This window comes from Mycteria americana, chromosome 8, assembly GCF_035582795.1.
Source record: "Mycteria americana isolate JAX WOST 10 ecotype Jacksonville Zoo and Gardens chromosome 8, USCA_MyAme_1.0, whole genome shotgun sequence".
Classification (NCBI taxonomy): Eukaryota; Metazoa; Chordata; class Aves; order Ciconiiformes; family Ciconiidae; genus Mycteria; species Mycteria americana.
The window spans coordinates 20,706,668-20,720,617 of NC_134372.1; the positions used below are offsets into that span (position 1 = coordinate 20,706,668).

Sequence of the window (13,950 nt, forward strand, 5' to 3'; positions counted from 1 at the left end):
CTGGAAAAAAAACTCCCATGTGTACGGGCAGGTGCCATGGGTTCAGTAAAATGGTCACGTTGCAATAAGTAAACTGGTGTGAAAGCATCAGAAAGAGCAAGCAGCTGCAATTGCAGGTTTATGTCTCAGAGCATACTTTTAGTTTGCCAGTTGGCAGGTTTCAGACTTCCAGGTGAATCATGTGCTGCGAGGAGCCCGCTGCCCACCTTGGGGTGCAGGCAGTGCCCACTGCCACCTGTGCACTTGAAGCTGCAGCTTGGGACAAAGCGATTGCGTTCAATGCAAGCTGAACAGGGACTTTCTAGCCTAACTGTGTTTTGGCTTTCATACTCACCAAGCATGGGAACACCAAACTGTTCAATAAATAAGCAGCATTAATCTTCACTTTATTTAGAGACTTCAGCTTTGATTTTTGAATGTGGAGTGAAGAACAGGCCAACACCGGGTCTGCTGAAGGCTGTGGTGTAGTCAGAATGAGCTCCTGGTTTTAATTTCAGTCACTTTTCAGTTACCTTTTGTGGTGAGAATCAAATTGCTTGATCAGGGAGGTGACAAATCTTCAATAATTCATTAAACTATAATGACATTACAGTATCCTAATTCCACCTCCCCACCCCCGATTTTGTTTAATTTTTATTTCTGCTGTGCAGTGGACTCCATGTTTTAGATTCAAGGCTGCCCATCCAGGTATTTCAAATCAGCCTGTCACCAGGAGAATTGAGAACTGGCATACCCTCACTTTAGTGCTGCTAAATGGTTTTTCTTCTCAACAGGATAATTATATTGATTGTGGCTTAGAACTTCAGAATTTGGATTGTGGTTGCATAAAGTGTGTTTCAAAACTGTAATATAAGCTATATTATGCAGAAAAAAACTCCCAGCAAAACTAGACCACCACCATTGTTTTATCTAACACTCCCAATTTGATACAAATTAGGATATTTTTGACCCAGTGTCTGCTTAAAAAGGGAGAAGCTGTCACTGCTTCTTGGCCCCAGCCTTCTCTTTAACAACAGGGCTAATCTGAAACTTGTTGTATCGAACCTTGGCAAAACCCAGCTCTCAGCTGGTGGGCCTGGATACTTACTTGAAATGCTGGATTTCATCTCTGACAAATGTTTTATAAGGCTTTTACCTTTAAGATAATTGATTTTTGGCTTTTGACTACCTGCTCAAGAGCAGTCTTCTGTGATAGTTGGGTATGAAGGTGTGTAGGGGAGCACTGTTTTATCAGATGTGCAGCCCTGTGGACTGCTTGCATGATGCTCATACCTGCAGGTTGAAGGCAATGTGAGAGACATTTGCATGCAATCCACTGGCCTTGGACGATCTCAATAGCCAAGGCCATAGAAGATTGAGGATTGAAGCAGGGCTGTTCTGGGCTTGATGCAGTGCCAGCTGTGGGGTGGTTGACTGAGCTGGCAGAACAGAGAAATCTAAAACTTGGAGGTTGAATATGGTCTTTGGCCAATAAGGAGCAAAAAGATGTCTAGATTTATGGAACTATCCTTTTCTTTTGAAAAAAGCTGAAGAGTGTTAAAGGTAAAATCTGAAGATGTCAGATGTTCTTGTACTGCCCAAACCGGCCAGGAAGAGAGTGCTCTTTCAGGGAGGTGGAGACTTTACTTCTAGTGTGCATAATCATTAAAAAAAAAAAAAAAAAAAAAGCTGACAATGTACTTGAAATTAATAACACTGGTTTTACTTTGAGGCCCTGAATACCCGTTTACCTCTTTGTCTCTTGTTTTTCAGGCTGGACGCAAAGAAAGAAGTGATGCATTGAACTCTGCAATTGATAAAATGACCAAAAAGACCAGAGACTTGCGTAGACAGGTAATACATAAAGTTGATACTTGTTGAGACAAATGAGTGCATTCCTGCATGCTTGCCCTCTTGGAAATAAGTTATCTGTTGGTTTGTTTCCAGTGGGCAGTGGGCTTGCCTGCTTGTATTTAGTGAATTAAAAGCTAGAAGCTTCCATTGCCTGGTTCACAGGGAAGCATGGGGTAGAAATGTAATCCCCTGCTAACCGTGTAATAAAGATGTTGGATTCTTAATCATCCTTGTGGCAAGAGAGATTTTAAAAAAAAAAAAAAAAAAAAAACCACACCACTAAAAAAACCCCAAAAACCACCAACCAATTCACACTTTATGGATTTTGAACATAATCAGGTATGTTTTATAATTCTGATGGTATTCATCTCGGAGCTTTTTTCTTTGAGGACTGTTCATGTAACATCAATCTCTTGTCAGTTTGGTTTTTAAAGCAATATATTCCCCTTTTCAAGTAAATGTGAATATGGATCAAGTTTGTTGAAAAATGTTTTTATTCTAGTAGAAAAATAAAAAAGTTAAATCAGCATGTTGTTTAATCAGCTGAAGGAAAGCAGCAAATTTACTCAGACAAAACCAATATGAGCTGCTAAATCAATATTTGTGGCCAAACTGGTGACTTGCACTTATATAACTAACTCAGTTTTTTAAGGAGATTTAATTTAAATTGAAGCAAAAAGTGTATAGACAAAACTTAGTACAGGGAAAGCCTTGACCACACAAAGGAAAAAGGATCAACGACAAAAGTACTTAAAGCTTTATGTATTAATACAGTAAAAATAAAACAGCAGTAGAACACTACAGAAAAACTTCTCATTCTCTTATTTTTCTTTTAGCTCCGCAAAGCTGTTATGGACCATGTATCAGACTCTTTTCTGGAAACAAATGTTCCGCTTTTAGTATTGATTGAAGCTGCCAAGAATGGGAACGAAAAAGAGGTTAAAGAATATGCCCAGGTTTTCCGTGAACATGCTAACAAATTGATTGAGGTAAGATGGTACAGATTGAAATTAAATTATCACTAGTTAATTTAAGGAAAGACTAGGCAAAACACACTTTTCAATTCTGTTGAAACAAACAGCAAATTCTGTAATAAATTTGCTTTCTAAATTTTATTTTAATGAATTTAAATGTAATTTAATTTAATCTTTAAATTATTAAAAATGTAAGCTTATAAAAAAGCAGCAGCTACTGTTACATAGCTGTCGTGGTTTAACCCCAGCTGGCAACTAAGCCCCACACAGCCGCTCACTCACTCCCCCCCCAGTGGGATGGGGGAGGGAATCAGAAGAGTAAAAGTGAGAAAACTCATGGGTTGAGATAAAGACAGTTTAATAGGTAAAGCAAAAGCCATGCATGCAAGCAAAGCAAAACAAGGAATTCAATCACTCATTCCCGCTGTCAGGCAGGTGTTCAGCCATCTCCAGGAAAGCAGGGCTCCATCACACGTAACAGTTACTTGGGAAGACAAATGCCATCACTCCGAACGTGTCCCTCCCCTTCCTTCTTCTTCCCCATCTTTATATGCTGAGCATGACATCATATGGTGTGGAATAGCCCTTTGATCAGTTGGGATCAGCTGTCCCAGCCGTGTCTCCTCCCAGCTTCTTGTGCACCCCCAGCCTACTCGCTGGTGGGGTGGGGTGAGAAGCAGAAAAGGCCTTGACTCGGTGTAAGCACTGCTCAGCAATAACGGAAACATCCCTATATTATCAACACTGTTTCCAGCACAAATCCAAAACGTAGCCCCATACTAGCTACTATGAAGAAAATTACCTCTGTCCCAGCCAAAACCAGCGCAATACCCCATGTAGTTTTAGATATTATACAATGTGAGTATATTGTGCTGTTACCTTTACTTGATTTGTTAATTGGAGGTGGTGATATGGAGTAAGGGAGACTGTGGCATGACTGTCCTGCTGTGCAATTTGACCCGTTGCTTGAAGCCTGCAGGTTTAAAATACCAGTGAATATAAACAGTTCTTTTATGTGAAGAGTTTTAGAATGAAAACCTTCTTGTGTGTGTGTAAAGAGCAAACAATGGACAAACAGAAAACTCACAATAACAACAAAACTGATCCCTGCCACCTTTTTCTAATAACGCAAAGGTTCTCAAACTGATGTTACTCCAGACTAAAGCTAATCTGTGGGAAGATCAGTTTAAATGGGACTGACCTGTCTTAACTAAAATGCATTAAAGATCATTAGTCTCCTATGAAATGTAATAGTTTTCCAACAGGTAGCGTGTTTACAAATAGCAACATAAGTTCATACCCTGTATTGATAGGTACATCTCAGTAACCTCGTACTCTTGCTGTTGTTTTTGCATGAGAGTTTTGTGCCTGCTGATGCTAAATGCCAAGGAGCAAACATCTATAGGTATTGTTGAAGAAACATGCCACTAAGAATAAACTTCAAAAACTTCTCCTGTGCACTTCAGTACGCTTTGAGGCATCAGCTGACCTGTGTGCTTAACCTTAGCAGCTACCTCGGACAGTCAGATACTGGTTAATGTATTTTTGCTCTCTTGGTATCACTGTGTTTGATAATTGAGTCCATGTGTCTCCTAGACCCATTGGTAATACTTTCAACACAACTTGACAGATTTAAATTACTCAAGAATAAGACTTACTGAACAGCAGTAAAAGTACTTTCTGACTCTTGCTCAATATATTTTTTTTTCTCACTTTTTTAAAGCCTAAGGGACTCTGAGTGTGGTGCGCAACTGCCCCATGGTCTGGGGTGTGTCGAGCTAGTCTAGCTCTTCAGAGTTGCTGTCTAAGCAATGAAAATCTTTAATTCTTCAAAGGTATCCATTCTTCACTTTTAGCCTGCCATGTTTCAGTGTAAATGCCATCTTCATATAGTTTCAAAGTTATTTTATTCTAAATTCTAAGTAACTGACATTGTTCGACAAACCAGCAGGTGGAAGACAGTGCTGCTGTGACCCTGCCTTGGCAGCAGGATACAGCTGTGCCACATGCAGTAGTGGGAACGCTTTGAAGCGGGTTTTGTCTAAAGCTTCCCTTCTTCATGTTGCAAGCCTGATTTATCTGGAGAATTATTTTTAGGGCTTGTTTACAGGAGAAGTTGACTGGCATAATGATAGCAGTACCTGTTCTGCCACCTCTTCGGTGGATGTGTGGTGTCCACACATGGAGTTTATCGGCATAATTACAAAGGAGTAATAGCGCTGCTCCGTCTGCAAGCTTCGCTCCTGCCCTTGCTAGGTGAGCCCTTACTCCCTCCTCCTTCAGAATACATGTGCTGTCTGAGAAGCACCAGGTAGCTGTTCTCACTGGCATGTAAGAGCGATTTTTACTGACTTTACCTTGTGTGCAAAATGCCAAGCTGCACATGAATTTTACAGAACCTCTATTCAGCCAAACAGTCTGTCTTTCAAGAAAGACTATTCCCCTGAAAGTACGCATTAAACAATATTTCTGACTGGCATCAAAAGGTTCTTCTAAAATGATATGCTTCTGCAACAACGTGGTGAAGCCTTGTTTATTGCTTTTGCTGTCTAAAATGTAACTATAGCTATAGAGTAGCATGATCTAGATGGCTTATAAACCTCTTCCATGAATGTAGATGGATTAATATATACACTTAGCTTCAACAGAAGAGGAGTAGTACTCCTGCAGAGCCCTTGTCTCAAGGGGATAGAGAGCCACTGCGGAGTCGTATGCAATGTCAAATTTACTGTGAAGGAAGACAGGTCAGGGTGGGTTGCACTTACAATGTCTTGGTGTGTTTCTGCCAGAATGGAGAAGGATGTTCGCAAGTTCCCATATGATTCTGCTCTTGGGCAGAAAACTTGACTGTAGGTATCCAGAGAAACAATAAAAGATTGTGTGAGAACAGAACAGAAGATGTTCCACTTGGTGAGATGAGAAGTGATTGCTTCCACCTGTTTTCAGTGGAAGATAAGTGTGCTGGGGAGTTTACCGTAACTACCCTCAGAAATGCTGCTGAGTGGCTCAAGACATCAAATGTGACAAAACAGCTGCAGTGCAGAACGGAGCTGTGTTGTGTATCACACCGTGATTGACAGGCTTCTGTGTTTTAGATGTAGAAGAACGTGTCCTTTCCTTTAATGCTAAGCAATGGGATGAAACGCGCATAAGAGACCTGCTCTGCACTAGGTAACTCGACAGATCCCCATCTGAATTAGTTGTTTTACGCCTTGAATTTAGTACCCCTTTGTCCTGTGACCCGGAGGAGTCAGTGCTGCTCTCCTGGTGAACCAGCCACTCGAGGGGACTGTGATTTGGTTTTGTTTTGGTTTTTTTTTGGTGGGTTGGGTTTTTTTTGACACTAAACTGTTGCAGGTGTTGGCTAGATGGAAAGAGTGACAGTGCTAGTTCTGCCCTGAGTTAGCATAGGGAGTTCTTGTTCCTGCAGTGCAGAGGTGTTTATGGGCCCTCCAGGGAGCTGTAAAGAGATGCAAGCCCATGATTTGGGAAGTTTTATTTTGAAATGTTTCCTTCTTGGCAGCAGAGTCGTCTTTGTGGTTCCTGAAGTCCAGGCAGCCAAATTTGACCAAAAGGTGCAATAACCACAAAAATCTGATTTGCCTGCCGGTCTGTATCTTCTAGAGAAACCACACCAAAGCCGTGTCCCAAAGAGCTTCCATCTGATTTTTCTCTCACATAGTAAAATGCTAACCCCCTTCTCCTTTCTTTTGAAAACGGAGTAATGGTCAAATAGTAAAATGAGACTTGTCTCAGTTGAATAATACGTTTCAAAGATGGCTTTCAAAATTGCTCTGTACTAACAGTCCGTTAACTAGCTAGCACTCTGCCTAAATTTTGTTAAAGGAGTTTAATTCAGGAATTGAGAAGCCAATTTAAATGCAGCACACAAGAAAAACAGAAGAGACAGCATTTCGGGAACCAGTGTAAGAAAAACTTAAATTCACTTGTGAACTATGAAAGTCTTCCTAATTTACAGATTGTAAAGCACTTGCTTATGTTCCAGTGATTTTTACAATGCTGGGTAGAGTAGCCTTGGCTTTCCAACCTGTAACTCTGCTCTTGAGGAAAGACAGCTTGATATTGGCATCCTTAGATTTAATGTTCCTCCCTAGAAGAAACTAGGCTGTCTTGCAACTTGGTGCTCATTTTTAATGATGTCATTTAGCACCGCACTGACTTTCTTGTTCGTCCCAGTCTTTGAAGTGTGCTTGTGCACAGCTTGCCTTTGTGCTGCTCCCTGTAGTCACTGCAGTGACACTTCTGGCTATTCTCTGAAAAGTGAAAAAGCCATAAATGTTAAGAAGAAACTTTTGCTATGCTATTGAATGCTTTAGAAAAATAAAAATTAGGTTGTCAATTTGTCACTGTTTTATACTGTGTAGTTTTAATGGAAAAGTTTTTCAGACCTTAAGAAATCAGGTAGTTGAAAGGTAGATGAGGACAGACTCCAGGTTAAAATCTTTCAGTAGCTGTTTGCTTGCTGAAGAATATTTTGGAAAGGGAGAGTTTGTAATTCCTTAAAACCAGCGAATAATCTTATCTTATTCTGGAACCCAGTACCCCTGTGCCAAATATTTTTCTCAACTTGAATTTATTTTTAAGTCTCTTTTTCAGGGAAACTTTGGTAAGACCAGGGAGGTAAAAGCTCTCAGTGATATTTCATAACCATCAAATTTTTTTCCAATTGCTGGAATTTATCTAAAAAGACTGCTCTGTGCCTTTTTTTAATGCACTGGGTTGTATCTTGCATATGGAGAGATGATTTTCTCATCTTCAGTGAAAACCCATGAACAGATGCAGACTGCAAATTTATTTGCTTGGAAAGAATCGCATTTGGGCACTTACAACTTCATAAGCTACCCGTAGCCTCTCACGCTGACATTTTCCCCTTCTGTTGCCCTAACTGTCTAGCCTGATGTCCTAGAGTAATTTTTCAGACCTCAGTTTAAAAATACCACTCTCCAAAAGCCCAAAGCCTTGCACACTTGCAACATTTTTATTGCAATTTATCCTGATTTGCCCATACTTGCAGCCTATATATTCTTCAGAGAGTCTAACAGCTGCAGTTTTTTTACATTTGAAAAGCTTTTAAAAAACCTGAAGTGAGTAGAAAATAGCTTGGGTTTAAAATAATAGCTAGCTTTCGGACTTCAGACACAGCAAAGGTTTTGAAAAACTGAGGCTTGCCTATCCTCTGTTCATGAGATATAACTTACCTGCGCATAGCTAGTTACCTTTGTGATAAAGGTATGCACTTAGTGTTTGTGCATCTTATACATTTATTAAAAATGAAGCATGGAGTGGAAGTGTCCAGCAGATCTAGAAATAAATCTGGTTTCACAAGATTATTCTTTGTGTCTATTAGCCACCTGATTTCCAAAGTTTGTACAAAGTTTATAAAACTAGCATCTTTGGAGGTGGGAATGGACTGGCTTTGCTCATTCTTTAAATATTCTTCTTCCTGCTTGCCATCAAAGGTACGTATCAGTACTGAAAGACAGAGATGATATAGGTGAAAAGGTGAAAAGTGCAGACAAGCATAGCACTTGGCACCCAAATCACATATTGACTTGGAATGTTTCTCTGAATCTTTGGGTATATTGATCTCTCAAAATTCGGCATTTTCCAGGCTAGGATCATTATCAGTCATTACTGTGGTATCTGAGCACCTATTTTTCCTGTTTAGTAAGCTAATTTACAGGGAGGAAAAAAAGTCTGCAAACTCAAGGTTGTCTTTCACTTTTATTTTTAAGGTAGTTGTGTATTACAAGGGAAATGTCCTTGCGCTATGGTCAGGAGAAGAGAGGCAGGGTTAGTCCAACTCGAGACTAATTTCCCGTTTTAAGATGGAGAGCAAAATGTCTCTTCCAAAGAACAAGCACGTTTTCTGTAACTTGCCTATAGATAACCTTGGCAGCAATTTAAAACAAATGTCTTCAGTAAATGACCAGTATAACTCTAATGTGCCCTCTAAAGTCTGACATTCTTCAAGAACTGATGCACTTTCCTTCTAAGTTCATTTTATTAGTCAACTAATTCATAAATAAATTAAATTCTACTCATAGAACATGCTTTTCTTACATTCATAATCAGTAAAGTAGGAAAGCCTCAGCAGAAAAAAAATTCTTCCATTTTCCAACAAAACTGAATATACAAATTCAATACATCATACATAAGTAAAGCAAGTGACCTTTTAATTGGATAACTTTTATTCTTGTAAGGTTTTTTTTGAGGCCAGTCTTCTTCTGCTACACCAAATTATGTATGAAAGGGTCCATAGAATGCTGGTAGAGATTAAAAATCACTTTGGAAGAGGAATAAGAGACTTCAGGATAATCTTTCTATCCAGATTTCATTGTAAGTACACACGGGAGAAGCAGGGTAATGAGTAATCTGACAGTGAAACTGATGGGAGAGATAAAGTGATTGAAGATGAATTTGAACCCTTGCATATCTGGACAGCAATCGGGGTGTCTGGAGACATTCTTCTGTTTCCTGGTTAGCTGCTGCTACGTGGGGGAGAGGCATTTCTGCCCTACCTTTTCCATAGGGGCAGTCATTATGTTGGATGATTGTTGAGAGTGTGGGGCTTGGTCTTTAAACACTTGGGCCAAGGGAGACGTGAAGGGTGTAGAAGTTGGAGGTGAATGAGGTTAGGGTTTGGAAAGCTGTGTTAATGTCCTTTTACCCCACTAGAAACAGCCCTGTATTTACTCTGTTCCTTTTTCCTTTGGAAACAGATAGACGCATTTGGGGAAGGGGAAATCTGTGAAAGAGGTCAGGAAGTATAAGCACAGTTGAGTATAGGTGCTATTGACATGATGTCTTCAGAGGTAGGTAAAAAGCAAGAGAGTCCTGGCCTATTTTATTTTCCAGATATTTGAGTCTTAATTCCAACAGCATTTTTAAGTAGCTTTTTAGGTACAGCTTTTATAAATGTGGCATAAATATTTTAATTCTTGATACATAACTAAAAGCCTCTGCATGTCTGGATTTTCAGTCATCTTAGTCATTAGCAATATTGGAATATTAGTCATGTAGTGTCATCAAGGAGTTGCCTGAAGTCTGTGTAGAGCTCATTCCTCTTACTATTTTGTCACCTTCTTCAAGAGTATAATGTACTTATAATTACCATTAAACTTGCCATGAACAGTTGTCTGAATCGCCAAAAACTGGTTTAAACAGCTAATGATAGGCAACACATTGAAAGCCTTTAGTAAGATAATAATGCAGCATGCTCAGAGTGATAGGCAAAATGAGATTAGAAAGAATTATGATTTCTGCTTTGATAAACAGAGAGGCTTTTTTGGATAAGGATAATTACTCAGTTACTGTACAAATATCACTACTGGAAACACTTTTATTTTAAAGAAAAACATTTGTGTTGCTAAGAAGCATGAGGATTTGCTTTGAAAGTTTTAGCTTAAGATCAGATCTGCATTACCTACCAGCAGTGTGATTTCTATCATGGTAGCTCAGATCAACTTGTGTAACTAATGTGTTTTGTGCTTATAACAACATTTTATCACTTTAGCTTGTTTGTCTGAGGAAGGAATAGTTCCCGTGCCAATAGTTGCATCTGCTGCTACAGCTGCATCTATGAGGGGCACGGTGCCCACGTAGTACACTGGTATTCCTTTACCAGTTCTGCTCTCTGTCAGGTGTATAGAAAGGATAATCTACCAGTCTGGAAATAAAGGTATTCCTGTACTGCTAGCACTATACTGTGGATACATTTTATGCTATAGATGTATTAGTTCCCTTCAAACACCTCTTCCCCCTCTTTGATTGAAAAACTTTCCTGTTGGCAAGAGAGAGAAGTGCTCTTCCTTCTGCACTTGCTGCTCAGTAAATGGAGCCCAGTTCGGTTTGTCATGATGCACGAACTCTGGGTTTGCCCACCTGTGTGAAAAATTTCCCTCCTTTATGAAACCTTGACAACATGTGGGTTGCACTCTGTTGGAGAAAGACATTTCCTCTGGGTATGGAAGGAGCTCGCCAGTGTTGAACAGAGTTTTCATGGGACAGCTATACCTAGAATGGTAACAGGTAGCTGGAGAGGTAGTTGGAGACAGCTAATTTAGGTTGAGAGCCAAATGCAAAGCTGTATTCTTTAACTAGATTTTTAGACACACAGACACAACTTAAAAGGTGCAAGTTCTGAGATTTGATCCCAAAAGAAAGGTGGCTTACCCCATGAAAATATTAAGCAATTGCCTCAATATTACAGGGAGCAGAAAGTACACAATGTCTTGTCTCTGATCCCCTTCCTTTTTCGATCAGTTGCCAGTCTGTTGAAATAAAAAAAAAAAGTTGAAACCCCCATTTCTCATTGTCTAAAACTTTTGAATCAAAAACGAAAACATTTTGGTTGCCAGTTTTGTTCCATCTAGCTGAAATTTCCCTTCCATGTGTTTATAACCAGACTTGAAATTAAAATTGCTCTCATCTTCTGCGTGAGGTTGCAGAGCTCTGGAAATAGCAGTTATCTCAATTTTAGTCCATCGTTCCCCTCAGTGCTTTATGTCTGGAGTCTTTCTGTGTGCGGCTTGTTTTATTTAAAGACTTTTACTATTTTAAGTTAATACAATGGGATTCTGTTGCCCACAGCAAGCTCTTGCAAGATACCTTCTGTGGAGCTGCGGCCACTTGCAACTACTTAAGTCATATAAAATCACAGAGTAGTTGACAGCATGACTCCTGGTAACTTGCTCCAGAGTCCCTATGGACTTGAACCAAAGTCTTCCTGCCATCCCTACATGCGTTAAAAAAGTGAAACTGTTTTGCGTAATTCATAATTGGCTATGCGTCTGCAAAACTAGTGAGTTTATAGGATTAAAATTATAGTTCAGACTTCTCCCTCATGCAGTACCTATTAGGACTGGATGTTTAAATGCTCACATTTGTCTTGAATATTGTAGTGTATGAGTGAATTAATAAATGTATGGACTTGTTGAATAATAAAAGCCTTTTTTTAAGAGGGTTGGAAATTACATAATTGACACATCTCTTCTGAGAGTCTGCAGTTGCCACTTAGTTTTGCCAGAACAGTTGTTTCTGCAGATAAATTAATTTCATGGGCTTTGACAATCATGAAGTGAATCTGGACTGTTTTCTTAATATGGGGGAGGAAGAAATTAGATGTGCTGTTACTGAATTTTGTGAGAATATCAGATACACTTTCCTTTAGCAGGTCCTCAAGAGGAAAATGTTGAATTGGCTGCCTGTCCATTCTTTTTTTTATTTATTTAAAATGGGGGGTTTTAAGCTCCTTAAAAGTGGTAATTTGCATTCCCAGAGAAATTACAAAATAGAAATAAAAATATAGAACAAGAAGCTGAAATTTTGAAGTTTAATCAGAAATTAAAATGCCAGGAACACCTTTGAAAAGCTTTGTTTCCATGTTGTTAAAATTCCCAAATTTTCTACGTATAAATGAGTATGTGTTTGTTATTTTTGCACAGGGGTTTGTGAGCATCAAACATGAGAGGATATTGGTTAATGTTAAACTGAAAAGTTGAGTTTTTCAATAGGAAGACTGTCTGAAAGCTCTTATGCAATGCTATTTTTACAACTGCAGTTGCAAATGAGAGTAGTCAGACTCTTAGAATTCAATTAGTGTATGTTTTGTCTCCTGCATAGCGATATATAATCCTTATTTATAACAACGCTGTGTGGCAGAGACAGCTCTGACAATTTTAAATTATGCAATAATAAACACATTACAGAACCTCCTTTGGATTACATCATTGCTGGATGATTGCATCCAGCACCCATTTAGGAGGGCTTTGTGTATTTGACTTTCTGAAGAAGCTAACACATGACCTGTAAACAAGGAGGAAAAACTTGGTGTTGCTTCTGTGAAGTCAATCCAGGTGCATGAAGCAAAGACTTTAATACAAACTTTCAGTGTCAGCCTTTGAAATCCTTGAAAAAAGATGATGTAATGTGTTAGAGATTATAGTTCCTTTTTTCTCTTGCATTTTTGTGTGTCATTCAAAAAGCAATTTGTCAATCCTTTAATAAACAGTTCCATGTAAAGTAACCCCTCTACCTAAGCTAGGATGTCAGTGCAAAGAGGAAGTTTAACAAGTACAAAGCTGTAGCAGTATGTCTTGATTATTTTCAACAGTGTAATTTAAGAAGCTTAGCGATGACCCCAAGCTCATGTAGTTGAGTCTGCTATAGTCTTTGAATTGCTGGAAGACATGGCTCCTTAGTCATTATCTGAACAAATTTCAAGTTAAAAAAAAAATCAAAAATGTATTTCAGGTGAAAAAGGTAAAAACTGACTATTGTCAAAGAAGGCAGTTGTCTACAACAGCTGACAACACAAACATAGGCTGACAAATTGTCACTAATAGAGGAAAAAACTGCTTTAGAAATGTCAAGATTTTTCCTGATTTAAAATAGTAAATACTGAAGAATCAAAATAACTAGAGTTTGAAATGGAATAACTCTGACAGATGGCACAGTATTTTTTTTTTTTTATTGGAGTTATACTTTCCTGTTAATTACATATTCTTGACTGACCCTTTGCACTGAGATGGTGCCTACCTCTAGAAGGACCCAGTTAAGTAATGCCTCCTCCAAGGGCATCATCGTATCTTGCAGTACTCTGATGTCATCGTTAATACCAATCGGATTGGAGTTTCAAAAACTGATCAGTGCGTGAAACCCACTTTCCAGATCAGTTCATCCAGCTTTGAGTTTTACTTGGCACCAGTTTATTAGTTCAGTTTGTAGAAATGGCTGTGTCTGAGCATTAGCGAGAAGTGCACAGTGCATTTGTCACTGGGGGTAAATTCAAGCTCATTCGTCTAAGCAGCAGCAGCTGCTTTGGGTCTGTCCTGCCTTTTGGGATACATGAAGCTGTCTCTGGGAGATGGTTGTATACTCTATGAACTAAAAGAGACTTGATACTGCATCAGAAAGATGCTTTTAAATTGGTCTGTCAGTGGTGCAAGAGGTATCTCTGAACAGCACCAGTCTAATTTCTCTAGTCTGTCTTCATTCCCTATGTGTTTTTAACTTTTTTCAAGAGATTGCTCGTTATGGCTGATTATATTATTTGTGATTTATTTTTTTTTTCCTCCTTTCATGCCTGTGCCAGTAGTGCTTATGTAAAGGGGCTTGATGA

The 13,950-nt window shown here is 39.0% G+C and overlaps 1 protein-coding gene across 1 annotated transcript in view; it reads left to right on the forward strand.

Annotated features, from left to right (window-relative positions):
- CTNNA1 (catenin alpha 1) overlaps positions 1–13,950 on the forward strand; it is a 120,042-nt gene that overhangs the window by 67,761 nt on the left and 38,331 nt on the right. Inside the window, exons 8-9 of the mRNA XM_075510064.1 lie at positions 1,753–1,833; positions 2,670–2,822. Coding sequence (XP_075366179.1) covers positions 1,753–1,833; positions 2,670–2,822 — 234 coding nt within the window. The remainder of the gene's footprint in view (positions 1–1,752; positions 1,834–2,669; positions 2,823–13,950) is intronic.